Source organism: Pantherophis guttatus, chromosome 1 (genome assembly GCF_059756535.1).
Source record: "Pantherophis guttatus breed Tessera chromosome 1, ASM5975653v1, whole genome shotgun sequence".
Taxonomy (NCBI): Eukaryota; Metazoa; Chordata; class Lepidosauria; order Squamata; family Colubridae; genus Pantherophis; species Pantherophis guttatus.
This window is the reverse complement of record NC_142063.1, coordinates 103,197,488-103,218,053: the sequence shown is the minus strand read 5'-3', so window position 1 is coordinate 103,218,053 and position 20,566 is coordinate 103,197,488. Positions and strand designations below refer to the sequence as shown.

General features: G+C 42.5%; 1 protein-coding gene across 7 annotated transcripts in view; it reads right to left on the bottom strand.

The window, feature by feature from the left end:
• The window catches only part of OSBPL5 (oxysterol binding protein like 5), a 133,091-nt gene that overhangs the window by 52,017 nt on the left and 60,508 nt on the right, over positions 1 to 20,566 (bottom strand). For all 7 annotated transcript variants that reach the window (XM_034416918.3, XM_034416916.3, XM_087879906.1 and 4 more), the window contains 2 exons: positions 6,444 to 6,600; positions 3,023 to 3,096 (listed from right to left, as the gene is read on the bottom strand). In XM_034416918.3, coding sequence (XP_034272809.2) covers positions 3,023 to 3,096; positions 6,444 to 6,579 — 210 coding nt within the window. In that variant the 5' untranslated portion in view covers positions 6,580 to 6,600. The remainder of the gene's footprint in view (positions 1 to 3,022; positions 3,097 to 6,443; positions 6,601 to 20,566) is intronic.

The following is a 20,566-nucleotide window of genomic DNA, read 5'->3' as shown; positions in this document are numbered from 1 at the left end:
AGTAGCCAGCGAGCTGGGAGCGCGCAGGAGTAATGCCTAATTGCAGTATCTAAGGGAACAATGATTAATGAGTGGGGAGGAGCCTGGTTAAGGGTCACCTGGGTTATAAAGCTTTATAAGGTGGTGGGGAGCACAAAGCATTAGCTCCAACAAAATCTTTCTGTATTGATTTATGGATGTTAGTTCGTGCTGGTAAAGGATTCAAATCATCATTTGTGTGTGTGGAGTTTTCTTTATACACCGGAACCTGACACAACCAACCAATCAATCACCCACCCAGGACTTATATGAATTCTCACCTCTAAAAAAAAACATTCCTCTGGAGTTTGTCAGGCATCAATTTTCAGAAAAGCTATATAAGCAGTTGCCATTTCTTTAGTGAGATGACAACATGCTATAGCCATTTGCTTCAGCCTTTGATTCCCATAATGGAAATTCCATTCATTGGGTGTACAGGAAGTTTGGGCTGATCCATACTTTGCCCTAGCATGGAGATAAATCATCTATTGTTTCAGAAGAACAGGACTGAATGACATAATTCTCAGCCCAGCTAGCCTGCCAAGAAGGCAGACAACTTCCAATTCTTCTGCCTTTGTGTCAGAAATAGTGCTTTTCCACCTCTGCTGCCACAAGCAGAGCAATCCAGCCCACGAGGCACTTAATTGCATCTCACAGAAATGTCCCCTTTCCAATTGGTTGGTTTATGCTGGGGCAGGAACGTTTCCTCTGTTCTTTGCCTTTGATTGTCATTTCATGCTGGATGGTGAGCCCGCCTGATGATGAAACTTTTCTTTTCAAGGTTCAGAAGCAGAGCAGTCAAATATTACGTACATTCTACACCTTGAGTTACTTATAAAAATAATAAAGGTAGGATATAAATAAAATATTTTTACTTTTAAAACCATTTTTTCTACAACCTCTTCGGCCGAAAAAAATGCTTTTAAAAGCCTCTGCCGATCAGGCAAGGGATCGTCAGAGGCTTTTAAAAGAAAAAGAAAAACTCTGCTGACTGCCAGGAGTTCAATCTTCACCGGCTCAGGGTTGACTCAGCCTTCCATCCTTCCGAGATGGGTAAAATGAGGACCCAGATTGTCGGGGGCAATATGCTGACTCTGTAAGTCGCTTAGAGAGGGCTGTAAAGCACTATGAAGCAGTATATAAGTCTAAGTGCTATTGCTATTGTTAAATCGCATGTATTTGACTAAATTTAGTTTACATTTAATTTAACATAAATCAAATCTCTTATATTCTCCATTTTATTACTTTCTCTTTTCTTCCTAAACTTATTTTCCCTTCTTCTACCTGAAAATTACAGTTTAGTTTAAACTTGGAGAGATTCAAAGGTGGAGCTGAATTCAAAGCTTTTGGGGAATGGAGACTATGTGCCCCTAATGCAGATAATTTCCATTATGCAAAATTAAAGTTTGTTTAAGCTTTTTTAGGTATGTAGGAGAAATTTTCTTGTGGCATTTTAAAAAGCAGAGCAACTTCCTCAAAAGATCAGAGCATGATTTAGTGGAAATATTACACATACAAACAACACATGCGTCTGTCTTCTTTGTGTGTGAAACTAGTGCAAACCCAACCAATTCCAGGGCAGATTGGTTTCTAGCTTATATATCAAGAATAGCCACAATCAATTTATCCTTTAAACAAAGATCCAGGAAATAGTGACAAAACACTGCAGCTAGGCGTGGGGAGTAACTGGCTGTAAGATTATCCCCTCATAGCAACAGTAATAATCAGGAAATCGGTGCTGAACACCCAACACTGAATTGTAACCAGCAACAAAGCCATTTATAGTGTAGAATTTGAACACACAAACAATTATACTATGGTTACAGAAACCTCCAAATCATGAACATGAAATAATGATTTGAAGTTAAGGTAGCATATGAATATGGAGAGAGATGTTCTCTCTACCTGCGTCAGGTGTGCAAGTGAAATTTAATTCAGAATGACTCTCTGAACAGGACTTAATTTAAGTTGGAATGATTTGGACATTAAACTCCAAGTGCAGAATGTGTATGAATTGTCCTATTTCAATCCTTTGTGCGTTTGATTTGATGAATGAAGCTCATCCAAACTGGTTCACCACAATGAATACCTGCATAGGCTTAGTAGCTTTTCCCCAATTGTCTGGGCAATTCTAATAACCAGGGTCAAACTAAATCAAGTATTTCAAATTAAAATGATCCCCAAGGAGATGCTTTTGAAGCTCACTATTGCAAACATTTTTTCCTGCTCTAGAGAGCATGACAAACCTTTATAGCTGGGAAAATAGATGCACTTCTACAGGTAGTCCTTGACTTATGACTATAATTGAGCCTGAAATTACAGTCATAGGTCTTGCTGGTCATTAAATTGGTCACCATATAACCACATCTGATTTTATGACATTTTTTACAGCAGTTGTTATGCAATTATTAAGTGAATCCATTGTCCATAATGCACGGTTTTTGTCCAAAACTGGAAGCAAATGCAGATTTCCAGGGGGGTGGGGGGGAGGAATGGGACGACACCCCATTACAAGTTGTGATCACGTGACCGTGGGACACTGCAAATGGCTGCAAATACAGGCCATGTTAGGCTAGAACAACCAGACCCACCTGTGAAGAGTTTAAAATAGCTACTTTATTGTTCTATTGCCTAGTTCAAGGCATCGTCATACACATGTTACTGCATGGGGTGTTTGTGTGTGTCAGAACTTTGAATCTGGGTCATAAGTAGTCCTGGGGATGTCCCTTGTAACTTCAAACAGTCACTAAGTGGTCAGTTCTAAGCCAAGGACTGACTGTTTGTACTGTGTTTTGAATTGATGATCAGATAACCTTGAATGTCAGAGTAAATAATCAAACCCAAGAATGATACAAATTAGTGAATCTTTTACTTGTCTCTAGTATACAACAAGAATTTAGTTACAAACATAGGAAATTCTCTGTATAGTATCAGACATTTTATCCATTCACAGGTCATCTTAATCCAAGGTTAAAAAGCAAGAATTCTCTGTAATTATCATTACCTTATTAGCAGAGTTTGGTGTCTGAGGAATCTCATCCTTCAGCATGGGCAAACTATTTCCTTCCATGTCTTTTCCTGAAACACAACATTCATAAAAAAAAACTTTGAGAACTGCTCAAGTATATACTGTGTTTTTAAAGAAATCAAAATCAGATATAACTACACCTTAGGGTTATATAATACAGAAAAGGAAGCAGATATTTTTTTCCAACCATATTTCTTCCAAAAATATTGGATTTTGATTTCTGGAATTCTCCCACCACTATAAGCTTTGTTCATATTAGGTAGGAGGCTATTATAAAAGGTGATATTCAACAGGTATACAGAGCAACAATTTAGGGAATACAAATACTACTTTTGTATTATTATTTGTTTTTAAATGTTTTTAGTAACTGTAAACTGCTCAGAATAGCTGGGAGTCTGGTAGCATATAAATTTAACTTCTTAGAATGACTGGGACTAGAAATCTCAAACCTCCTTTCCCAGCCATCCTCTTGATCTTTTCAAGCTGCCTTCCCTTCTGCTTTAGATTAGCAACTTGGTAGTTCTTACTGTCATTATTTATTTTCCAGAGAAGTACTGCTTAACATCTTTCTGTTAAACCCAATGTTTCAGAGAGAAAATGGTCTCACAATGCATATTGTGTCTGTAGTGAGTAAAAGCTAAAAGCAGAAAAACAAAATAATTTTTACAATGCAGTTTCGTGGCCATGTATCTCAGTGACATTTGTCAAGAGGTTTCAGATCTTTCTCCTCTTGGGAAATTAACTTCATAAGAGATAAACAAAATCCAACTTTAATTTAAAAAGAGAAATAAAAGATAAACTGTAATAAATATCACATTTAGTTATTAAAATATAAAGTTTTACTATTGAAATATATAAATATTGAGTTGTCTTGACCAAAGACAACAACTAAACACAAAAGCCACAAGACAATGCAAAATGAATACTAAAAGGAGACCACAACATAGTAAGGGTGTGCTACAAATGAAAAATAATTTTTTAAGGAGATTTGAGTACAATCCAACTAATTACATCAGATTACAAGATTCTACAGAAAAATTATGACTTCACGAATATGCAGTTCCTACCTTTATACAGAAAAATAAAAATCAGGAGACAATAAGGCTTAACTAGCATCACACAAATAAATACAAATCAAAATTCTAATATAGTTTTCTGGCTATACATGTGATTCATTTTTAACAGATAAATTAATTCCTGAAGCAAAAATCATCTGCTTTCTTTCCTTGCTTTATCCAACTTCTTGTAGATTCCAATTTTTAATGATAGCTCAGAAGAAGAACATATAGAATAGAATAGAATAGAATAGAATAGAATAGAATAGAATAGAATAGAATAGAATAGAATAGAATAGAATAGAATAGAATTCTTTATTGGCCAATGTGATTGGACACACAAGGAATTTGTCTTGGTACATACGCTCTCAGTGTACATAAAAGAAAATGTTCCCCTTTTCCTAGATCTAATGTTCTGCTTCTTCTTCCATACCTCTTCCAATTCTTTATTCCAAGTCCTCCCTTTCTTTTAATAAGGATTCAAATTTAACCATTATTTTTAAAGAACACACATTAATTTCCCCCGTTGCTTTGGGTCAGGATGAGCAGAAACCCCAGCTCAGGGGTGAAATGCTCCCGGTTCGACCAGATCGCCTGATCCGGTAGATGACGGCGGATGGTTCGGAGAACCGGTAGCAAAAATCCCCGCCCACCCCCCATGCCCAGCTGAGCCACGCAATCAGAGACTTTTTTTTTTTTACTTTTAAAAGCATTTTTTCTTCAGATGAAAAAATGCATTTAAAAGTAAAAAAAAAAAGCCTCTGATGATCACGCGGCTCAGCTGGGATCATCATAGCCTTTTAAAAGCATTTTTTTACAACCTCTTTTACTTTTAAAAGTAAAAAAAAAAAAGTTGGACATGCCCACCCAGTCACATTACCCCCCACCAAGCCATGCCCACAGAACCAGTAGTAACAAATTTTACATTTCACCACTGCCTCAGATGTTTTACAGTATAGTTCTGGTTATTGTTTTACTCTTTTAGGTGGTTTTAATGGTATGTTATTTTCCCTATAGTTTTGCTTTACTATTTCTTCTATGCCCAAAATCTAATTGTTTGTGTTTGGTAGATATATAAATGTTCTAAACAGATACACAAACAACAGACACCAGGGCCTGGTGGCTCAGCAGACTAATAGCATTGTGATTAACACCAGCTGTCTGCAATTACTGTAAGTTTAAATCTCACCAGGCTCAAGGTTGACTCAGCCTTCCATCCCTTCTAAGGTAGGTAAATTGAGGATCCAGTTTGTGGGGGCAATAAGCTGACTTTGTATAAATATACAAAAGTATGAAGGCTGTTGCTTAACGCATTGTAAGCCGCCCTGAGTCTCCGGAGAAGGGCGGCATATAAATCAAATAAAAAAAAAAAAACACAACTTCTGTTCCTATAAACCTGCCCAGTATAATTAATGGATCAAGGACAGGGTAGATTTGATTTAAATCGAGTTGATTTAAATCACAATTTAAATCATGATTTAAATCACTAGTAAAAAGGCTTGATTTAAATCAACTCGATTTAAATCATAATTTTTAAAGAGCAACTGTCATCTCTGCTACTCCTTTGACCCACTGTTGACTCACCAATAGTCCCAGTGTTGCAGAATATACAGCCTCATGCTACATAACTAAGCTCCATTTCATGCTGAATAAACTAAAGTATTTATGTATCTTAAATAGAAAACTATCTTACGATAGATTTTTACCCCAAAAGTTTTTTATTAAAATAAATTTGATAAAAATAAAAAAAATCCGATTTAAATCAAAAAAATCTGATTTTTTTTTTATTTTTTAAAAAAAATCATTGATTTTTATCCACCCTGATCAAGGATGACAGGAGCCCAAACTACACATATCTGGATGGTCATAGGATATCCAAGCCTGAGTTAAGCACTTCTGATTTTGCAAGAATGTATACTGACACAATTCTTAACAATAATCAACAGGATGGATATGCAAAGGTTAGGCTTCTCAGATCTACTGAGTTTCTCACTTGCATTCCAAAGTTCACCAAACAGAAGTATGTATAAAAACCGTGGCTCAAGATGATAGATCAAAAAACACAGCAGTAAGTTCCTGAAAACATGGCCAGGCCTATCTCGTCCATATCAGAAGCTGGAGCTTATGCACAAATCCTTCCAAATCCAAAACTAGTCTTATTTCTCGCCAATATTTTTTGAGCAAGTTAGGAAAGAAAATGTGTTTTATTGGTGCCAGCAGGAGTTGGAAACTCTTCCAGAACTACTATTGCAAATTACAATAACTGCTCAAAGGTCTTGATTTCTCATTTCTCATCTCCATTGTATTTTAACACATTTTAAAATCTACTGGAACATGCTCACCTGGGCTAATGGGATAGATCTCATTATCAGCCCCAAAAAACAAGTTCCGGGTCATCTTGCGAGGATCAATTTTCTGAGGAGTAGATGCAGCAGGACAGAGTGAGAACTTTCGCCGAAAAAAGTTTTCTTCCTTCATGGCATGTGCTGTAGGGGTTTTCTGAAATTAAGAGACAAAAACAATCACATGTAGCCTAAATATCATATTGGGGATTTTGCTGTTTTATTTATTTTTTCTTGCTTAAATCAATCTGTTCTTAAATTAATACAACTGCGTTTTTAAATACAGAACAAATAAGTATGATAACCAATGATGGAGTTTAACATTTTTATTTATTTTAATAAGCCAGTATTACATCTCAACTAAAAGCCTATATAGATTCTCGGTCACCCAGAACATGGTTGTCCCAAAGGTGCTTTTTCAGGAGGCAGCTGGACTTTCTTGTTTTTTTCTTTGAAGGTGTTTCGCTTCTCATCTAAGAAGCTTTGACTGGATGGTGGGGACATTCAGTCAGAGCTGAAGAAGCTTTTTGGATGAGAAGCAAAACATCTTCAAAGAAAAAACAAGAAAGTCCAGTTGCCTCCCCCCCCAAAAAAAAACCAACCAAAAAAAAAAAAAACCCACATCTCAACTATTCAACCAAATGCAGCCTAAAATTAATTTTGGTCAGGCAGGTTTAATTTAAAGTACACTATTTGATCCATGCCTGCTACCCACATAAGGAGCAATGAAGATACTTTTCTTGTATTTGCTTTTTTCCTTCTAATATTTTAATTTTTCTCTGTGTATGGGTGTGGGTTTTTCTATTGCTGCTATTACCATCTTAGAGACCCCTGGAAGGCCAGTCCAGCTAGATCTAATCAGAACCAATTAACCAAATAATTATCGGTTAATATCTAATTTATAAGACTATACATTAAGGATTATTTATGCTAGTTTTCCTGTCTTAATACAAAGAAACAAAACAAAAAAGTCTGGGAAATATATTTTCCTTCTCACAATTTTTGCTGCAGTGTATTTACCATTAACAATATAGCAGATAGTCAACAATACATAAATTTAATACTGAATGTATAGGATGTTGGGAATGGTTAAAAATCATGAGCTATAGAATAATACTCTTCTTACAGGTGCAATTTTTGTAACGGAACATATATTGCTAAATTACACTAGAGATAAAAATGAATTTCTTTAAAAAAACAGGCTTATCTTCAAAATACAAATCAGAAGAATTAATGTGCTTTCAAGTAAACACAAAAAAAATGTTTCATAAAATTTATTAATCTTTAAAGGTGGAGATCTAACAATATCAGTACTCATAGTTTTACCAACAGAAATACAAAAGAGCAACCAAACGTTTCACAGTCTTTTATTATTGTGTACACAACAGAGAGACTCTTAAAAGTGTAAAGGCAGGAAACAGAAGATAATTCAAACCGCCTTTTGCTAAGCTGTTCCAAAAAACTGACAATAAACCTAATGTGTTCCAGACATTTCAGATCTTATTTTTTTATCATGGGATTTATAAAAATGACATTGCCGAGCTAAGCCAACTTTCCGTTTTAAAAGTAACAGATTATCTTCCATATGCTCCTTTTTTTATCATAACTATTTGGGGGCAATGTGTTTGCTGTTTCATATGTGTATCAACCACAATGCTCTCATGTGATAAAATGAAGAAATCATACAGAAAAGGTAGGATCATGTAGGATCAATTACTGAAAGATTGACTGGGTGGTAATGTCAATGGAATAATAATTTTCTTCTCTTCCTTGATGCTCCCACGGTTTCTCTTAGGTTCTAGAATGGGAGCTGGGCCAAAAATCGCAAACTTCCTGTATTAAACTACTGCTCTCTCATTCAATCATTTTATTAAATTTTGTAAAAATTCACAGACCTTTCATATGTCTTTTGAGTGGCTCTTAAAAGGCAAATGGGAAAGGTTAATCTGAAGGGGCACAACAAGATTATATTACCGGTATATAACCACCAGCTAATCATTTCAACATGGATGGCAAGAAGAGAAGTTACAATTATCATTAATTTCTTCTCTGAAATACAATCTTCTATCGTAATTCAGAATTCCCAATGAAAGGATCTTAAAGATTCCAAAAACTGTGAACTGCTGTGTATGATGGTGGGGAACTTCTTTTTATCTCCATAGACTGAAAGAAAGCATAACTGGGTTACAGTCCTGCCCAGAGCCTTAATGTGGTTTGTTTACTATTATTTTATTTATTCTATTTCATATGTATAGCCTCCCATCTCACAGCTGTCACTGAGCAGCTCACAACTATTAAAAACAACAAGAAGACTAAATATAGTAAAACATAGAATTGTATATACTATTAAAACTCAAATAAAAAACATAAAATACGGCAGATGAATGCAAGTCAAACATCCCATTCATTATAACCACTGAAAAGGCTCATCAGTCCTACCAAACTCCCAAGCATGATGGCACTCTCCCTAAAGGCCAGAATAGTAGAAGCCACTTTAAGTTCCAGGTAGAATAATGTTCATTAAGAATTTTCATTTTATAAAATACAGATAAAAAGAAAAGAAAAAAGTGCAACCCCCCCAAAAAACCTAAGGTTAATAAATATATAAATGACTTTCTACTTTCTTAACAGATAACTATAAGCTTATTGCTACAATCTTAATGTATTTTCTAACTGAGAAATTTGTTAAGTGAGTTTTGTCCCATTTTACGACCTTTCTTGCCACATTTGTTAAGGGAATCGTTGAAGTTGTTAAAAAATTATTTATTTATTTATTTATTTATTTATTTATTTATTTATTTATTTATTTATTTATTTATTTATTTATTTATTTATTATTATTTGGACTTATATGCCGCCCTATCTCCGAAAGGACTCAGGGCGGCTCACAACAATAAAAGTTCAATTTTTTTTTTTTAAAAAACCCAATAAAACTATAAAAACCATTAAAATCCCCTCTAAAACCTCTTCAGTCTAAGCCGCCAGGCGAAATAGCCATGTTTTAAGGCCACGGCGGAAAGAGCGAAGGTCAGGGGCCACCTGAAGCCCCAAGGGGAGCTGATTCCCCAGGGTAGGTGCGCCCACAGAGAAGGCCCACACCCTAGGGGTCCCCAGCCGACATTGTCTGGCCGACGGCACCCCAAAGAGGCCCTCCCTGTGGAAACACACCGGGAGATGGGGAGCTGCCACTGGCCGCAGATGGTCCGCCAAATACCCCAGGCCTAAGCCATGTAGGGCTTTATAGGTGATTACCAGCACCTTGAATCTCACCCGGAGGACAACTGGTAGCCATTGCAGGTCCCGCAGGAGGGGTGTAACATGAGAGTGTCGGGACACTCCCATCACTACCCGCGCGGCCGCATTCTGCACCAGCTGAAACCTCCAAGTGGTCTTCAGGGGCAGCCCCATGTAGAGAGCATTGCAGTAGTTGATCCAGGAGGTGACGAGCGCATGAGTGACTGTGTGTAGGGCATCACGGTCCAGGTAGGGGCATAACTGGCGCACCAGACAAATCTGGGCAAATGCCCCCCTGGTCACAGTCGTAACATGCTCTTCCAGAGTCAGCCGTGAATCCAGGAGGATGCCTAAGTTGCGCGCCCTATCAACATGGGGCAACACCTCACCCCCTATAACCAGCGATGGAATATTCCCTTGGAAAATTAGTAATACGATTGTTAAGTAAATCTGGTTTCCCTATTGACTGCTTGTCAGAAGGTTGCAAAAGGTGATCACATGACTCTGGGACATGGCAACCATCATAAATGTGAGTCAGCTGACAAGCATCCGAGTGTAAATCGTGTGACCATGGGGATGCTGCAATGGTCAAAAGTGTGAAAAATGGTCATAAGTCAGTTTTTTCCGTGCTATTGTAACTTTGAATGGTCACTAAGTGAACTGATGTAAGTCGAGAACTACCTGTAATCTTGCTGCAGGTACTACAATATATATACAATATCAATCTATCATGAGTTTTTCACTGACCAGGAATGAAATTCCAAAGGTCGGATTATCCAGGCAGAAAAGAGACTCTTCTTGGGTCCCCATCAGGCAGGGCCGGATTTAGATGAAAAGAGGCCCTAGGCTATTCCACTTATGAGGCCCTTTCACCTATAGTGAAAGTGTAATTTTAATTTTGCTAACAATTTGAATGTAGGCCCCTCTTGATCTTGAGGCCCTAGGCTGAAGCCTAGTTAGCCTATAGGAAAATCCGGCCCTGCCATCAGGTTACATTCTTTAGTGAATAGGACTTGTAAAACACCTTTCCTGTCAGATCTGATGGGATATGGGTAGATCCAACCTGGGAAAGGAAGTCACTCAAATATCCCAGCGCTATGCCATTATGAATGGTAAATCCATTTTCCAAAAAAAACCCTTTTGTACTGCCAATTCTGGAACCAAGTATTCAGTAAACTGCAAAGTGTGGGTTCCTAACCTCTGCACTCACATAACCCCGACAGACCTTTTCAGCCACCACATTTGCTCTGAGTAATTTAGTGGGTTGGCACTCAGCAGTCAAAAACACAAGGACAGGAAGCTCTGGCAACACAGAAGAGAGCCAGGGGACTCTGGTCTTTTTGTATAAGAACCATATTACAGGGATGGGCGGTGGGGAGACTTTAAACCATTTAATTTTACAGAACATTACTGCTGTGTGGATGTAAGGATTAAGGAGTCTTCTCAACAAGTCAGAAGTTCCCTCATGGGCAAAGTCAGATTCCAGGAGGCAAGAGCACCCCGTTTTGCTGCCCTTTTTATGGAGTCTGGAAAAGCTAGGATCTAAAATGACCCATTCTTCATAGTGCTCATTTCACAAAATACTCAATATATTCTATTAATTATATAAAGATGAAGGCTCCCTTCATTAAGAAGAGCTCATTGTTCAGCCTCTGATTGTTTAGTGGGGAAAGAACTCAGCTTGTCTTGCAATCAAAATGTCATACTAGCAAAACAAAGAGGATTTAGACATTAGTCTCACTCTTCAATCTCCTCCTCATGTTCCAGATTTAAAGTTTAGGCAAAATGTCTTAGGATTCTTTTAATTATTACAATATTCAATGTCTATTTGTAACCAGATTGGTTTAGATACACTCAAACAAGATAGAAAAGGGAAAAAAGAACAAAATGCAAAGCAAACAAGAATATATTCAAAACTATATTCAGTACAGAGAGTAAGAAGGAACAAGCAACCATATTAACATACAACCTAAAATCTAAGCTAATTTCATTATAGTTTAGTGCTGAACACAACTATGGTTCTTCAGAAATAATTTTCCCCTTGATTAGTTAATTGCTGGTTTCACAAATTACATTGTGATATAATGCCTTTCATTTGATTTTGACTTGTGAAATGAGTGAACTCACTGCTGTAGTTTGAAAATTATGTTTTATGTTTCTGAGAGTTGAAAAAACCCATTCAATTGCAGCTTGATGAACAATAGTTAAGCAAATGGTAGAATAACATACCCCCTAATGTATCCTGGTTAAAAAAACTAATTCTATAAAGAAAGAAGTCCTACTGAGTTAACAAGGCTACGACAGTTCAATTTCATTCTTAATTATTTGGAGATACAACTCCTAAAATTAAATGGGGCTTGCTTGTATAACATGAATAGGATTTCCCTGTTAAAAAAAATCATACCACTTTCTTTCAACACCTCTAATGTTGTATTTCATTTTTGCATCTTAAAATTTATTTAATAAAACGTGAATATGTTTTATTCAATAAGACCATTTCTGGGTACTTTATTTGAGTATTTCATAAAAGTAGGTCTAATAACGTGGTTTGCACGCAGACCAAGCATTTCTCAAAATAACGGCTGCTTTCTGCATTATTATTAATATGCTTCACTTCTTCTGTAATAAGCAGTAATCATATTTATTTCATTTTATAGTGTATAGTTAATAACAGGATTACAGTTTCAAACTATCTGGACATGATATGATGGTAGAATATATACACAACTCTTAAGTCTGGCTGACAACACTGAATTCACTGGCAGGAATCACCGGTTTCTAAATAGTTTTTAAGAATCCATTTCTAGACCCAGAAAATGCCCCCATCACCCAGATATGTGGCTGCAGGTTTCAGGTGTTTGAACAGGTGATTGGAGTTCTTCTGTTCCAGCAGTTTGGGGTAAAAAGAAATGGAGTCATTTGGTTTTAGCTTTGGATCTTGCTTTAAAATTGATACAACTTGCTAGACTTTTACACTGCCACGGTTTCCAATTTCCAAAAGCCGTTTGAAGATGATAGGTCAGATAACTGAAGCCTGAGATGTGGGAGGAAGAATGAGGCAAGAGTTCCTAAAAATGGCGAAACCACTTAGCCTCAAATTTGGAACTATTTCCAGAGAAAAACAGAAGTCTCCTGCTCTTCTGCCGCCTAGTGGCTCCCTAAATTTCTGAAATGCTAGATCTGGTAATCTTAATACAAATGCATCACTGAAATGAAAATACCAGCTTTGGTGCGATTTCAAATAAATCTTAAGTAGAATCAGAAAAACAGCACTACATTTATCAAAACTGAGATGACATGTGATTATACAGTTCAATGCTGAATCTGATTGGGCTGCAAACTCTTATTGCAAGTATCCTCAGCAATTGCGTATCAAAACGGACGTTGCTTACCTGAACGTCCCTTCTCGACGCGCAGCTGGAGAATCCAAAGCTTCGGGTAGTTCAGTAGTTGGGTAGCCTACACTGAGTGTGCTCCTTTAAGAGATTTCTCTTCAGACACGCCCACTTGCTCAACAGAGTCCCAGTTTTGTTCACGAAGTAAGGAGCAGTAGAGCGTAAAGAAGAAAGGTTCAGCAGCCAAGCTGCGTGGGTTGGATTCTCCAGCTGCGCGTCGAGAAGGGACGTTCAGGTAAGCAACGTCCGTTCTCCAACGCGCAGCTTGGAGAATCCAAAGCTTCGGGATTTACCCAAGCAAGTTTATACAGGGAGGGTGACGGGCTGCTGCGCATCGTCTGAAGAGTTGCATACAGCTTGGAGCACCCGACGGCCAAAGGATGCCTCCGCCGAGGCAAAGGAGTCCACCTTGTAGTGCCGGATGAAGGGATTCAAGGATGACCAGGTGGCCGCTCTGCAGATGTCAGAGATGGAGGCATTAGTGGCCCAGGCGGCCGTTGTGGCGGCGCTCCTGGTAGAATGTGGAAGAATCCTCTGCGGAATTGGTCTGTTCCGAGCTGAATAAGCCTTGGAGATGCAGGACTTAATCCACCTCCCAATGGTTGTGGAGGATACCTTCCGGCCCATGGAAGAGGGCAGAAAGGAAACGAAGAGCGATTCTGATTTCCAGAAATGCTGTGTTCGTTTAATATATCTGCGCAGGGCCCGTCGGACATCTAAGAGGTGCCAGTCTGCTTCCCGAGGATGTCGAGGATCGGGGCAGAAGTCCGGAAGGATTAATTCCTGGGCTCGATGGAATGTGGAATTTACTTTAGGCAGGAATGAGGGGTCTAGTCTTAATACCACGCGATTTGTATGGAAGACACAAAGGTCGCTTCTCACAGACAGTGCAGCTAGTTCGGATACACGGCGAGCTGAAGTAATCGCGACCAGAAACGCCACCTTAAGAGTCAGAAAGCGGAGGCTGATGGAGGCGAGAGGCTCAAATGGAGGGTGCATGAGGGCCTGAAGGACCAGAGTCAAATCCCAGGTCGGGTATCGATGTATAACAGGAAGGCGCAGGTTGGATGCCCCTCGCAGAAAGTCGCGAATCGTAGGGTCTTGGGAGAGAGGAAGCTTTGCAGAAGTCGAAAGGACCGTACTAAGTGCAGCAACTTGGCGACGAAGAGTGTTAGGCGCAAGGTGCTTGTCCATGCCCCGCTGAAGGAATCCCAGCACTTCGGGGACAGAAGCAGACGTTGGATCCAGGTGGGATTTAGCACACCAGGAGCAGAAGGAGTTCCAGGTTGCGTTATAAATGCGGCATGTTGACGGCCGTCGTGACGCCTGAATCGTGGGGATCGCATTGCTAGGCACGTTGGCTCTCCTTAGCAAGATCCGTTCAAGCGCCAGGCGGTCAACTGCAACCACTGCGGGTCTGGGTGCAGAATGACCCCCTGGCTGAGGATGATCCTGTCCGCTGGAATCCTCCACGGCCGAGCCACCGACAAGTCCAGCAGATCCGCAAACCAGGACCTCCGAGGCCAGTGGGGTGCGACCAGAACAATGTCTGCCCTGTCTGCTATTATCCTGCGGATCAGACGAGGAAGGAGCGGTAGAGGGGGAAAAGCATAGAGGAGACCCCTGGGCCAGGGAGAGGCGAGGGCGTCGACTCCCTCCGCCTGAGGGCACTGGTACCGGGAGAAGAACCTGGGGAGGTGAGTGTTGTCGCGGCTGGCAAATAGATTGATTAGAGGCGTGCCGAATTTGCGGATGATCTCGGCGAACAGATCTGGGTGAAGTCGCCACTCGGCATGGTCCAAGTGTTGCCTGCTGAGCCAGTCCGCTGTGATGTTCGTGGTCCCGGCGATGTGCTCCGCCACAAGGGACAGGACGTGCGTCTCCGCCCAGATCAGCAGTAGGGTCGTTTCCTCCATCAATGGACCCGAGCGAGTCCCCCCCTGGCGGTTCACGTGCGCCTTTGCTGTTACATTGTCCGTGCGTATCAGGACATGGTGCCCCGACACAATCCGCTGGAACCGTTGGAGGGAGAGGCGGATCGCACGGAGTTCCAACCAATTGATCCCGTTGAGGCTCTCCTCTGCTGACCACGTTCCCTGGGCAACGTGGGATAAAAGATGACCTCCCCATCCCGTCAGGCTGGCGTCCGTTGTCACTATCAGGCGCTGTAGATTCTGGAAGTAGCTGCCCTGATGCAGGCTCTGGGAGGACCACCAGAGGAGAGACCTTGAGACCTCTGGCGGGAGGGAAACTTGTGTGGAAGAGTTGCTTCTCCTGGCTCTCTGAAAAGGGAGGAGGAACCATTGGAGCTGGCGTGAATGGAATCTCGCCCAAGGGACGACAGACAGGCAGGAAATCATTTTGCCGAGCAGGCGGGACAGGAGCAGCAAGGTCACCTTCCGAGAGGAGAGGACCTGAGATGTTAATGACTGGAGACTGGAACACCGGTCCGTTGACAGGAACACCTGGCCCCTTACGGAATCTATTATTGTCCCTAGGTGAAGGATGCGAGTAGTGGGCTGCAGTTGGCTCTTCGGAATGTTGAGGGAGAAGCCATGATGACGAAGGCAGCGACACACCACTTCTAGGTCTCGGGATGCCCGGGCCGGAGAAGGGGAGAGCACTAGGATATCGTCCAAGTAGCAGTGGAGCCGGACCGGATGTTGACGTAGATGGGCCGCCACTGCTGCCAGGAGCTTTGTAAAGGTCCTTGGGGCGGAGAAGAGGCCGAAGGGCATTGCTCTGTATTGGTAATGCCTGTTGTTGTAGGCGAAGCGTAGAAAACGACGATGGGACAGCCGTATGGGTACGTGGAGGTACGCTTCTTTCAAATCGATAGAGGTCATCCAGTCCGTTGGTCGAATGGAAGCCAGAATCGATCGGAGGGACTCCATTTTGAACTGATGGTATACGATAAATTCGTTCAGCCTCTTGAGGTCTAGGATGCCCCTGTGACCCCCGGACAATTTGGGGACCAGGAAGAAAATTGAATAGAAGCCGGTCCCGCGATGATGGTGGGGAACCGGTTCGATGGCTTGGATTTGAAGCAGGTGATGTATTTCTGCCTCCATGAGCTGGCGCTTGTCCAGGTTGGGAGAAATAGGGCATTGGACAAAGTGTGAGGGAGGTCTGGAGCGAAACTCCAGGGTAAGGCCCAGACGAATTGTCTGGAGCACCCAGGCGTCCGTTGTCGAGATCTCCCACTGGGGAAGAAAATGAGTCAGACGGCCGCCAATGGGAAGATGGATGTAGTCACTTCCCTCTTCTAAAGGTACGGGAGCCCGTACCTCGAAAAGGCCGTTTGGGCGCTGGGGCCTTTCGACCACGGTCTCTGAAGGCGGGTCTATCAAAGGAACGGTCGAATCCTTGAGAATAGGGCCTTGAGGAGAAGGACCCAGAAGGTCCGGCGTCATTCCGAAAGGGCTGCCTGGTGGAGTAGGACGATGTTCTACGATCTGCCCTCTTATACGAGGATGGCATCACCTTCCGTTTATCCTTGTCCTCGACAAGGATGGGGTCTAAGGCTTCACCAAAAAGGCGGGAACCCTTATACGGAGTCGAGGCGAGGCGCCACCTAGACTTGGCATCAGCTCTCCAATTTTTAAGCCATAATACACGACGAGATGTGACGGACGATGCCAGGGCGCGTGAAGCGAACTTTGCGGCGTTGAGCGAAGCATCTGCCGTATATTCAGTAGCCGCCACCAGCTTGTTGACATCTTGGCGGAGGCGGGAATCCGCAGGGGGAAGGCGCTCGTGAAGTTGGCGGAGCCAGATCAAGCAGGCACGGCTGAAGAAGGAAGCCGAGGTAGCTGCCCTAACCGCCCAGGCGGCCGCATTGTGAGTACGCCGGAAGTTAAACTCGGCTTTCCGGTCCTCAGAGCGCAAACCGTCGGCGACGTCGTTGGAAATTACAGAGGAAGCCGTCAGATTGGCCACTGGCGCGTCTACAGTTGGTAACTGAAGAAGATCTTGGAGACTAGGCGCCGAACAATAAAGTTTCTTGTCTAGTCCCGAAGGGGCGGGTAAGGAGGAAGGCGTGGACCAGGATCGCTGGACCACCTCAGAGAAAAGTTGTGGACACGGAATAAAGTCCGCCTCCGCCTTAGGTGCCGTAAACAAGGCTTCATGTTGTTGAGAGGTACCAGGCTGATCAGCCTGAGGGGCTGGGTCTGCCATATTCATGGCCAACTTGGCCTTGCGCAGGAGCGATTTGAATAACGAGGGTCTAAAGAGCCCAGAGAAGGCTGGCCTTTCGGGCGGCATATCGGCGTCATCAGATAAGTCCATATCCGATGGGTCGCACTCTCCCTCCTCCGAAGACGACTCCTCGTGGTGACCATGGTCCAGATACGGATCGGACCCATGCGTCATAGCCTGATACTGGACAGGGGCCTGTTGAGAGTCCCGGGACAGAGGAGGAGGAGGAGGAAATCGTGGCTGAGGCCAAGCCCCATATGGTGCAGCATGTTGAGAAGTTGCTGCCAGTGTCAGGGTGACCGTGTCAGAGATGATCTGCTGGATATCATACTGAAAGGGTGGAGGGGCTGCCTCCGAGGCGCGCAAACCCACAGCCGTGGGAGTAAAGGTTGCTTCCGGTTGAGACCGCCGAGGGAGAATAGCAGTGCGCGAGAGGTCCACCGGTTCCATGCAGTGTGTCGACATCGGCTCAGGGAAAACTTCCATGTTTGGCGTTTGATACAACGGATGCAGAGGTTGTTGAGGAGCCTGATGGACGGGCTGGACCGTAGCTTCGACAACGGGCGAGAGCGGAGCTGGTAAGTGTGCGCAGGCAGCTTGTGTTGACTGGCTGCGCGCTTTCTCAAACTGACGCTCCAGAGCCTTGTGTCTCCTGGAGGCATCCTTGTCTGCAGCTGATGAGTGCTTTGTCTTTTTAGAGCGTGGAGCAGCTGACGAAGAGGAATGTGAAGCGCGTTTACGGGAGCGTTTACGTTGCTTGGCCTGGTCATGAATGCGCTCGTGAGAGCTGTTGTTGTCCTCCAGGTTGGATGAGAGAGCACGTTCTGCCATGTTGTGACCTTTGTTTCCCCCCCCCCCCTTTTTTTTTTTTTTTTTAGAAAGGAGGAAGATGAAGATCCAGTAAGTATTTAATTTATGTGGTTATGTAGATAGGTACAGAGGAATAGTTACTGGTTATCTTTTTTTTTTTTTTTTACAGGAACCTGTTGAAGAACCACGGATTAAATGAACATAGCCAAGGGCTAGCAGGTAAGTTCCAGGAATAGAGGTTTGGGGGGGGGGGTATAGAAGTAGTGCAACTAGCCGATTGCTCCAAAGAGACAGGCTAGTTAGGTCACCCAATGTCAGAAAACTAGAGGATCGGCCTCTAGGAATCACTGCGCATGCGTGAGGCTGTCACCAGGCAGAATTTGACAGCCGTTGGAAGTCTTTTCCCTTCAGGCCCAGAAATGGCGCCGAGCAGGGCTGCAGAGCGAGGGCGACAGTAAAGGATAGGAGGGCTGTTCCCCTTTAAAAGAACCTTGAGCTGGCGATTGTTTTAGGCTGACCAGAGTCCAAGCGGCAAGGAGAGTCCTTGTGGGGGGAGGGGGAAAAGCCGAGGAGCGCGAGCTGCGCTGATCGCAGCTCCCAGCGCTGAGGCGAGCAGAAAAAAAGGCGCGCGCTTTGAAAGGCAGTTCAAGCGTCGCCGCCTAGATCCCCTGGCAAACTGGAACGCCGAGGGAGAACAGCCGAAGGCTCAGAAGCGCTTCCCCGGCTGCCTAGATCGATGGAGAGCGCTCCGGCAAATAAGGGGCGCACGAGGGGCGCTCCGGCGCTCGAGGATCACTCCGGTGATGTGGCGTCCGTGGGGGAGGAGGCTGTAACGATCCCCGCGAGGGCGATGGCGTGCGATCACTCAGAAGTGATCCGGACGCCCGGAAGCTCTCAAGGCAATTAGAGTGAGAGGGAGAGAGACGCCGCTGAGCGCAGGGCGTCAATCTCAAGCCGCCAAGGTGAGATTCAGTCCAGACGGTGAGAGCGGCAGTGTGGTCAAGGCTGATTCTACCACACACGCCTGCGGCTGTTTAAAGAGGGTAGTCAATAGGTCAGGCTTCAGTAAGATGGGAAGACACTGACAGCTTGCCTGAAGCAGCAGGCAGACTCACCCCCCGGCCAAAATTATCGAAGGAAAGAGGACTGGAGTTGGAGAATCCAAAGTTTCTGGAATAGTTCAAGTAGAAATCAGAGAAATTTTCAGACAGTGTCACAGGCTCAACTGAGTGAACTAAACTGGGACTCTGTTGAGCAAGTGGGCGTGTCTGAAGAGAAATCTCTTAAAGGAGCACACTCAGTGTAGGCTACCCAACTACTGAACTACCCGAAGCTTTGGATTCTCCAAACTGCGCGTTGGAGAAAGACACTATTCTACCAATAAAGAATATGTGTAGCCCAGAGTTGAAATGAGGGGTCCTTGGTGCTCTCTGAGCTTGGTTGTTTTTTTGCAGATGTTTCATTACCCAAGCTAGTTAACATCATCAGTGCTGATGATGTTACCTAGTTTGGATAAGTAACACTATTCTGCAAAAACAGACCTAGGCAGCTACCATTTCAGCTTCAACTTCTCTCAAAAATGTTCTGTTATAGAAAGCCAATCTCAAACTAAATTTAACACCCAGGCTTCCGTTCAGCTCAACAGCAGGAATAATTGGCTGGCTTTTATTTATAGTTTACGTGATTTAACCCATTTACATGCTTTAAAGCACCAAGTCACAAAATGGTTTTTAAAATGCACTAAAAAGCTACAATCTAGACAATCACATTTTAGTCTAGCAAACCTATGAGATATATTTCCTCCATCCTACTCCTGATAAAGCTATTTAGTTAAAATAAATAAATGGGATAATTGTATTCTTTTACTCTTTCAGAGCATACAAAAAGCAAGTTAATGGATGGATAAGATTTCATAAACAAATTCACTTCTCCATTTTATATTTTGCTAATCTAACTATCAGATGGAAAAATATTGACCTTGTTTGCAACAAGAATGAGGCTGGTTACATATGCAGACTATTGCTGGTTTCATGTGTTCTCTGCATTTGTTGGAACGCCCAGTATTTATCAAGGAGATCTTGACCTTCTCTCGGGAGGGATTTATTTAGTAAATCTGGTGTAGATTTAGCAAATCTGGTAGAGGCCTAGAGGCTAGGATACTGTGAGTTCAAGGCCTCCCTTAGGCTTGAAAGCTGTCTGTGTGACAGTTACTCTCTCTTAGCCCAACTCACTTCACAGAGATGCTGTTGAAGTGAAAATAGGAAGCAGGAGTGTAAGTGATATAAAAAGTAAAATGATATGATGGAAAAACCCTCATCTTCCTCCTTTCTTGAGATAATTTGATGCAAATGGAGGCCAACACCAGCTACAAAACTGGCAGCTGTGACATCTCATTGCTGTGTACAATAATAAAAATAATAATAAGCAGCAATGTTATATTGGAATATCTGCAAGAAATACCATTTGCCTACATGCAAGAATTGA